Here is a 9617-nt window from a genome sequence, read left to right on the forward strand (position 1 = left end):
TAAAGCGTGGATGTTGAACCCAATTAAGTTTATTATTATGTTAATATAGTTAAGTTTAAGCAATGGAGAATGGACAGTCAGGTAAGTAGGTTTAGTTTAAAGATTCTTGTTTTAATATTACTTGATATATTTTTAACTTTATTACTGTAATTAAGAGACAAATTGTTGTCATACAGGATTGTGAAGCTTGGTTAGTTTTACTACTAGCTCGTTATGTGTTCCGTTGGTAAATTGCTAGAACTGCTTATTTAGCAATGTGTGTCTTATATGTAAGTGAAACTGTTCTTGATTTGAGGATGGTTTTGCAGCTTTTATTCAAGTGATTGATTTGTTAGGTGTAGATTACATTACTTATTCAATATTCCATTACTACAGCGATGTATTATATGTTATAGTCCATGAAATTCACCTGGCATCACTGCAACATTATTGCCATGGAAGCTCAACCTACCACAACAATTATGTTGCATACTTGTCTTTGAAGATGCAATCTCCTAGTCAAGAGTATTAAATAATGTAAGTATAATGTGTGTGTTTTAAACCAACCAATGGCAAGTGGTTGGTACTATATCCAGCGCCGTGGCATAGTGGTTAGCGCGCCTGCCCGTAACCCAGAGGTAATGTATTCAAGGCTCGTCGCTGCTACCATTGTGGGCGTATGTGTCCTTGGGCAAGACACTTAACGACAATTGCTCCAACCCAGTGGTCACTAATGGGTTGTCCAAATTATCAGTCATACAAAAAATAAAAAATACCCCCAAAAAATAATCACCCACAAAGTAACATACATGGTAACTCGTAAGCTGGCACGAGGTGTTAAACCCGTGTGATAACGACTGTCGTTTTCCAACCACGCGAGGATAAAGTAAGTTACATTCATTCATTCACTATTGTAATTTTTCTGCTGTAAGATCAAATATTGCGGCTAAACTACACAGAACTGCCTAAACGTTGTAGTGGATTTATTAAACGGATACTTAGTTGTCGTTCACAAATATATCCACTAAAGTATTTGCTGCAATCGTCCATAATTAGATCACCAATACTAACATATTAAACTGTGTTGAAATGGGTATTTTAATTTTCATACAATTGTCAGCGCACCAAAACACAATATTTAACACTTTTTAAAGACAACGATTAAAATTTATACAGTAACATAAAACATAAATTAGTAACCAAATTGCTGTATTCAGCATATTTATGAATAGAGTTTAAAATACGCAACTCGGTTTCGAAACTTCTTGAATTCTTTGTCACAAAGTAACTGTAAAGTAATGAAGAAAAATTACAAATTAAAATGCAAATGAAACTTATTTATCCTCGCATGTCAGGGCAACTTATTTATCCTCGCATGTATGGCTGACAATTTAGACAACCCATTAGTGAACACTGGTTTGGAGGAATTGTCATTAAGTGTCTTGCCCAAGGACACACCACAATAGTAGCAGCATCAAGTCTTGAACCCATTACCCTCTAGTAACCATCAACACATCTACACATGTATATTGTTTACTTGCCTCAGTTTTGAGTGTCTTCCTTTGTATATTCGGTTGGATTGGTTTGATGGGCGCGCCAAACTGCTGTGGCCATTTTACTTGCCGGTTCCTTGCCACATTATGTTCATATATTCCTGGTCTAATAATTATAACATTGTGGATTACAATGAATATGCATTAGGTTCAAGTCCACTTGTATATCCTATTTAATCGGGAATCAAAATATTTCTATCTTCAACATAATTTAAGTTTGTATTTATCTCTTCGAATACAGAAACGAATATCAGATAAATTTATAACAATAAAGAGAACGGAATTAGCAGCAAAAATACAGTCATTAAAACACACTATGGATAAAAACTACTTAAAGAAAAATTGGAAATAAAATCCTGTCTGCTAAACTTACAATACAGATTAAATTAACTCACAGTAAGTTGTATTTAATTGAAACATGTTTATGTCTAATCGGAAAACTATGAACAATTGATTTAAGTTACCCGGGTGTGATCATTGGATCTTGAGTCAGTTGTTTGAACCTGATGGCTGATGTTTCGAACGGTTGATATGCGGGCTTTGGTTTTGATGTGTTCGTCCATTTCTTCTGGTATTGAGACGGACTGGGCGTGATCATTTGGTGAATCTGAGTATTTAATGCAGTAAGTTGGGTGGTGTATTTAAACATAGCCACCATTGTGGGGGAACGTGTCCTGGGCAAGCCACTTAATGACAGTTGATCCAACCCAGTGTTCACTAATGGGTTGTCTAAATTGTCAGCCATACAGAAAAACCATCACCCACAAAGTTACATATGTGGTAACTTGCAAACGGTCACGAGGTGTATAAAACAAAACACCCAGGTTATAACGACTGTCGTTGCCCCGCCATGCGAGGATAAACAAGTTGCATTTATTCATTAAAATATTACTTTTCTAAATCTTGGGTCCGTTCTTGAGCCGTATGTATATCCTCGCTTGCTACAAATCCATTTATCAAGATCGTAAGTGAAGCTGCTGACCTGAATATATGATGGGGAGCATAAAGGGAAAGTATTTGTTAACCTATGCATATGGGAGAAGGATAAGCACAAAGTATTTGTTCTTACACTTCACAGTCACAGCATGCATAGATACACAGACTCTTGTTTTTAAACTTCTAAAAACTCCCATTATTTCTTTTTGAAGAACTTTTTTTTTAATTATTTCATCTTTTATTTAAAAGTAATACAAAAATGTTATTTTATGAATTGTGGAATAACTAGGTCATGCCAGAAGAGCTATTTACTTTACATTCGAAAAAAATGTATTTAAACTGTTGGCTTTATTTCATCAGAATTATAATAAAATCTACTTTGTACATGATGTCACCTCTGCGTTGTTATAGCAACCAGGCCCCCTGTGTGGCGCCCCCCTCAGTGGATATAACTCATTCCCCGTTCGATCAGGCGCGCAAATATGGGGGAATAAACCGCGGTCTAATGTCGTTCCAAACGAAACCGACTTCTTGTTCGGATCTTCAACTAAAAGTTTAGTGAAATTAGGGTCGGTGGGCGATTGTATTGTTCGGGTAAAATTATTCTTTACAAATTTAGTAGTTGTTGGAAAATATGTTTTGAAATTTAAAACATAATTTTTAGAAATGTAACCAATGAAGCGATGATCGCACAATTATAAAGAGATTGTAATTATATTATGATGTGTGTTACAGTGTTAGTATAATGCTTCTCAAACCAAGGGTCGTCTACTAGGTGGTTCACAAACCTTTTTGACTGTTATTGTGAAAGTCAAACCATTTTATTTCATGCTTACAAAAGTTGTATGAAATGTAGTTTCGGAAATTAGATCGCCAAAGTTTTGTTATTAATGAATGATTGAGTTGCTGCATAAGGTCGAGAAGTGTTGAATTATTTTAAATGAAAAGTTAGCACTGTGTTTGGTTAATACACACAATATACATCGACTTACAATCCAAATACATTATTGCTGACAATGAACTTAGATGATGATGAAGTGATGGAAGCAGTAAAAATTAAATTTAAGCAACTTATTTCATGATGAAAACTAAACAAACATAAATGATGAACTGATAATTCAACTTAAATAAACCTTGAAATTCAACTAAAAAGATAACAGCCTATAAAATTCGCCAATGTTTACTTTAATAAAGCTTTGTCGCAGCTTTGGCTTCAAAGCTAACACAGGTGTTCTGTTTCATACACCAACTTCTTTGCATATAAACGTAGCTTTAGCTAAATGCCTTCCTTAATTTTAAGGTTTGTTTATGAAAAAAACAATATGATGTAATGCAGTGAAGTTGCCTCAGTATGCAGAGCATGGCGGGTGAACATGAGATTTTATTCACAAACATGCGTGACAAAAAATTGTTCCATCCCAATTATTTAAACAACTACTAAATCTGTATCAAAACAATTATACGTTTTCTTGGGAGTATAAGTTTTGCCGCTGATTTTTAACGATAACACACACAATGGCTGGTTTTAATTTGCCGTATTCTGCATACTGGGAAATGCCAGTGAATAATAACTGAGATTATGAAAGTAATGAAAAAATATGAAATGAAAAGTTCTGCATATTACAATATATTGCAAATGAATAACGATATCAGAGCTACAATAAATTTTTGTTGATAAACTTTTTGAATATCTGAAGTGGGTTAAAGCATGGCTAATATGTTATCTCTATTATTGTACAATATAATTATATGCCAGGTTGTCGGGTGTTATATTTTGAACAGAAAGTTGTCTTGTTTTAACTGCCTCCTCATGCAATATGAATTATGTTTGCTGTTAGTGAAGAATCCTTCCACTAGTACGTTATCTGCTAATCCCTATAACCCCCAACCACCAATCTCTAACACTTTCTATCAGCCTAATCTGTAACGTAGCCGAGGATTCCTCACCAGCGCCCTATGTTTTAAACTTAAACCTTTCTAAACGACTACACACCTTTCTTTTCATTTTCGTCAAATTCAAACGTTAGATTTGACTCAGTTGCCGAATCCATTCTATATTCTATATTACTTGTGTAAAAACTAAAATTAGTTAAAAATAAAAAACAAACAAATAAGAAATGTTTACAGTGGTGGCGCTGTTTCTATAGCAACACCTACAGGGAGAATAGAAATCTTAAACATTTTAACAAGAGAGCTGGTAACATGCAGGTTGTTTTAAACGTGATTTGAAAGTAACTCTAATAATTCTCGCGTTCAAACAATCGAAAGCCTGTGGTGTTGCCGCCACCTAGCTGTTGGTTTATTGCGGCTACCTCGACCATGCTGTGACGTCACAAAGGTGATTGTGGGAAACAATGTCAATTTGTGCCGTTAGCGGATGGAAAATCATCAAGCAACATTAAACATCCTCCAAGGACATTTTCCACGTTGATTAAGCCCTCCCCGCTTTTGGTTGATTGGCTCGCATTCCTCGCTTACAAAACACTCGCCTTTCAATGCGTGGCAGTTACACTACGTGGATGGTTGGTTGAAGTTGGTTCTGCAACTAATGTGGATTGTATTTCAAGATTTTAAGTTGAGTAATATTTAAGTTAAAACTATTTTAATTTGTACCGGTATATTGCTATTCATTATTATTAAATTATTTAACTATTATTATCTTTATCATTATTATATTATTTAAAGAACCTTCTTGTATTAATATTGTGCCTTGCGTTTAATATACTTTAGTTCCGCGCGACGGTCGTTTATTACGTCATAATACAGGTAACTCAAGTTTACGTCACAATCGCTACTATCGCTTTAAATGTCGTCGCGTTATTACCGCGTCGATTTTGCGTATATTATTACGTCATAGTTAGGTCAACGCTCGTCTACACTCGCTCATATGACGTCACAATGCGGTTTGTTTTACGCGTGCGTTTCGCGATTTTTTTCATGGGGCCCCATGCGCGTTGTGCGTCGACGCAAGGCACATTACTTGTATATTCTAATTATATTTGTGCTATGAGCGCGAAGCAAGAAGATCAAAGAATTGGTAAAGTATAAATCACAATTGGCATTATTACGTACATAAGCTCTTTTTTAGAAACGTCGAAGATGTGACGTCACGAAGTGGTGATGAAGGAACAGAAGAACCCGCTTCGTAAGTTCATTGTTTTATTTATCTTTATTTCTTACAAATACCCGTTTTAAAGCGCTATATTTTTAGAACATGGTATGTGACGTCACAGAGGATCAAGCGGGCCGTAACACGAAAGAAAAATGAAGGTAGTTATGACGTAATAATATACATAGACACTAACAATTATTGTTGCAGAAAAGTGAGCGAATAAAGCTGCCGAAGAAAAGCGCAAGGTATTGTATTTCGTTGTTTGTGAGATTATCACTTATATATAGTACTGTGGGGTAAGATGGGACACTTTTAGCACAAATATCCAAATATCCTGATCGTGTTTCAAACAATTACAACGGTCTATGGGAGTCGTGAGAATACAGGTTTTATAATTCTTTGAATGTCCTTTGTTTACTATTAAATGGCATGAGAAGATGAATGTAAAAGTGCCCCATCTTCCCTCATACTTATACATATTGGGCAAAACTGGGAAATATTTTGAAATTCATTTCCGAGTAAAGTAATACGTGAAAAATTCATTACAAATTTTATTAACGGTTTGAAATGTTAGCTCCTATGACGTATGCAATGTGACGTAATTATCACGTTTGTTCTGCAGACGAAGAACAAAGACGAAGACGCCGATAAAGGATACACGGTTTGAGGTTTGAGTATTATAAGTATGAGTTGTGTGTTGTATGGTGTCTTGTCTGCGCTGCTGTATTCTTATTCTGCTGGACCTAATGTTGCCAGCTATTTTTAGTCAGTCACTACTATAGTGCATTTTGCATGTCTATGAAATATATGCAATTAAAATATGGCGATTATCTTGCTGGATCAGATTTTGTTGTTGTACACTCTATTGTGTACTTCGTCTACAAAGGTCGAACCCTTCAGCGATTCTGTATTGTCCTGATCGCTTGGTGAGAACGCTATGTTGGTACACAAATACTCGAGTAATATTAACACGCAGTATAATATGCGCGTAATTAAAATCCATAATTTTACATTTCATCTTGTATTATATGAACTTTCCCACAACGATAAAATAAAGCAACTATAATTTTATATTGAAACGTCATGTAGCGTGATTGGGACGATGGCCACGTCACGATTACGCTACGACGTCGATACGGTGGGTCAGAGCATTGTCATGACCCTGCGTTCGGTGCGGTTACGTCAGTTTTGATTGAGTTACTTAACGGTCAGGTTGTTGCGTGGACGTCGCCGCCAGTGATGCTACGCTCGATATTTAGGTCACTGTCAATGCGGTTCGTAACAACCTGATGCAGTTTCGTAACGGTCGACGCGGTGCGTAACATCCGGACGATATTATATTGTGTGAAGATACGACGAGAGTATCGCGGTACCAACATGGCGACTTACCTTTTGATTGGGACATGCGGAACTGTTGTTGGCTTCGACTCCTTGCGGTCGGACATTCAATATGGTGTACACTACAGATGATTATCCTTCACGATTTGAACCATATTTTATTTGTAGATGTTTCAATGATTATGTTCGCGTTAATTACTTTTTGACTGCGTCCCTTTTTGTATGATTGAGCTGTTGTGTTTCTTGCATGTTTTGCACATGTATGTCGCTGCACTCGTTGTACTATTTTTGTCCTTTTTGTTGGTGTGTTCCTTACTATTTTTGTCCGACGGTTTGTTTAACCTTGCTTGGGTAAGGTCTATCCAGCAAAGGGTTTCTCACCAGAGTAGAAACCCACTACCATTGGCTGGGGGCTTGTCGTGCCGTAGTGGCTTTCCACCAACGCCAGCCACATAAACTATGAAGGTATTTTAATCCTGTTTCTATTTTTCAGAAATCATTTCATTTAAAAGCGTGAAAAAACGGGCGATATCTTAAACTCAATTCCGTATTTATCAAAGTTGTATTTTTTTATTGTCTGCGAATCAAAATAAATTGAAAAATGTTGCAATGTTGCATTATGTGTAGCAAACTTGCGGTCATTTACTTAAATAATTTAATCCGCACGTTGGCAGTAGAGGTGTGTGCATATCGTTTTTTAACATTTGATTGACAGTTGCTTAGCGATCAGATCGTGTTGCTTTATCGTGAACGACAGCTGTGTCGTATGTATTAAAACATTTTGTTCAAAGCAGTCCATCCCTACAAATACTCTGTGAAATAATTTAAACGTGTTGTTACCACATATGTAGGTGCTATTATAAACGTTGTGTATTTGCTGTCCAACCAGTCAAAATACTAATTTACTCCACATTAATTCTTACCAGTCAAACTGCACCACCAACTACCAATTCAAATTCTAAACAAATTGCTGATTTTTATTGCACAAAAACAGAGGAATATGAAACATTAAATTGCGGTATGAGTAGTCCTTTGAGAGCCACCGAAATCAGTTTCAAATTGCTGCCTTTAAAAGTTGGCTTTGAATTGATATTTACGCAGAAAGAATGGTAAAAATATACAAATACACCGTTGTTATAATTACAGAATTAGGTCTTTTTGAAACGATTAATTAATTAATCTTTTTATGACTGTTGACATTATGGTGAAGTAATTTATAATTTAAGTAATGAAGAATGATCGTTAACACATATGTTGATACACAAAGAACACAAAAGTCTTTTAACACAAATATTAAAATGCAAGCGAGATATATAGAAGTGACGACCCCTCCCCCAGTAAGAATGTAAAGAAAATAATTGAATGTCTTGTTCATGGGAGATATTCCTATAAATGGAATATCTTGGTTAATTTTATAATTGTTATGTTGCATAATAAATGGAAGTAACTAATTGTTTTTGTGGCGGGGCAACTACAGTTGTTCTAACACAGCCCACCGGTGTTCTGTTTCATACAACTCGAGCCCACTTACAAGTTACCACGGATGTAAATTTGAGGGTGTATGTTTTTCTGTATGGCTGACAATTTAGACAAACCATAAGGGTGTTTATTATACTTTATAATTTGACTGACATAATTTTTTTTGGCTGAATATCAAATATATGTTAATATGTATATGGGATTAACAATGTCTGTTATCTTACCCAACGTTTGAATTGAAAAAAATCCAATTCCAAATAAGCTGTTGGGTTGGTTGAGAAAGTGGTTTTCACCGACTAGATATTCAAGGAGGCCAAACCCCTTGCCATACCTGTGGTTAAATATTGGTTATTATTAATTATTACAATATTTCTCATCACACAGTGATGTAATATGTCTTATAGTCCATTAAATTCACCTGACATCACTGTATCAACATGTGTGTTTAGTATTCCTAGGACCTATAGGCAACAATAGGCTTTTAATAGTTGTTTTTTTGAAGGGATTTTTGGATGCAATACAGCTTATTCTATAAATTATGGCAGACAAACGTGCTTTGTCTACAAACTTTTTGTTATATATCCAATATTTTAATTAAACAGTAAACCATGGGCACAATCCTCCCGTACATAGCAGAATAGGCTGGTGAAAAGTGTTAGAGGTTGGTGGTTAGCAAATAAGGTGGGGAGGATTCTTCACTAGCATCCAAGTACGTATAAAAGGATTATATAATTCTGATTTCTAAAAATTGATAAGTACAAACGTTTACCTTGAGGAAAACACAGCAGAACAGCTGACGACGTCGTTAAAATCACACAATGCTTCATACGATAAGTCGTTGGTTTTCGCCACTTCCACGTAGTAAGCGTATATTGAAAGGATAATGCCAATCACACACACTAGAATGCGAAAAGCTAGTAACTTGTTCATTAATATGTGTTGAACAAAACTGTTTTGTAGATGTAGAATGTAATGTTATATAACTTTGTGTTTACTTTTCCCAGCAATAAACTTTATACCCTTCTCTTCGGCAGACCTTTTTTCCACTCTCTCTCGAATTTTTAATTTGGGAAACATTGGCCGGAAAATGAGCGCCGCGAGAAAATCTGTTGCCAAACACTGAAATAAAGTTTTGGATGCATTTTTCAACTAACGTGGACAGCTTTTTAGTTAGTCACTACTTTAGTGCATTTTGCATGTCTATGAAATCTATGCATGCT

The 9617-nt window shown here is 35.6% G+C and overlaps 2 protein-coding genes and 1 long non-coding RNA gene across 4 annotated transcripts; 1 reads left to right on the forward strand and 2 right to left on the reverse strand.

Annotated features, from left to right (window-relative positions):
- Nucleotides 1–1059: 1059 nt before the first annotated feature.
- Nucleotides 1060–4615, reverse strand: LOC149730422 (ciliary microtubule-associated protein 3-like). Of its 2 annotated transcripts, none has more exons than XM_089886055.1 (6): nt 4462–4615; nt 2864–3015; nt 2425–2514; nt 1997–2139; nt 1521–1638; nt 1060–1267 (listed from the first exon to the last, which is right to left on the reverse strand). In XM_089886055.1, the coding sequence occupies exons 1-6, from the start codon at nt 4517–4519 to the stop codon at nt 1202–1204; spliced, it is 627 nt and encodes a 208-aa protein (XP_089742181.1). In that variant the 5' UTR covers nt 4520–4615; the 3' UTR covers nt 1060–1201. The 2 variants fall into 2 exon arrangements, with proteins under 2 accessions (XP_089742181.1, XP_089742182.1); XM_089886056.1 differs by lacking the exon at nt 4462–4615 and adding an exon at nt 3461–3598.
- A 989-nt stretch (nt 4616–5604) lies between these two features.
- Nucleotides 5605–8099, forward strand: LOC149730423 (uncharacterized). Its single transcript, XR_016385799.1, has 2 exons — nt 5605–5825; nt 6203–8099. It is a non-coding gene; the product is annotated as an uncharacterized LOC149730423 (long non-coding RNA).
- On the reverse strand, nt 7875–9439 carry LOC149730424 (vitamin K epoxide reductase complex subunit 1-like protein 1). The gene is made up of 3 exons (XM_089886057.1): nt 9167–9439; nt 8622–8728; nt 7875–8304 (listed from the first exon to the last, which is right to left on the reverse strand). Exons 1-3 carry the CDS (start codon nt 9325–9327, stop codon nt 8090–8092), a joined length of 483 nt encoding a protein of 160 aa, XP_089742183.1. The 5' UTR covers nt 9328–9439; the 3' UTR covers nt 7875–8089.
- Between the last annotated feature and the right edge of the window lie 178 nt (nt 9440–9617).

The sequence above is a fragment of the Ciona robusta genome, chromosome 10, assembly GCF_009617815.1.
Source record: "Ciona robusta chromosome 10, ASM961781v2".
In the NCBI taxonomy this organism is placed as follows: Eukaryota; Metazoa; Chordata; class Ascidiacea; order Phlebobranchia; family Cionidae; genus Ciona; species Ciona robusta.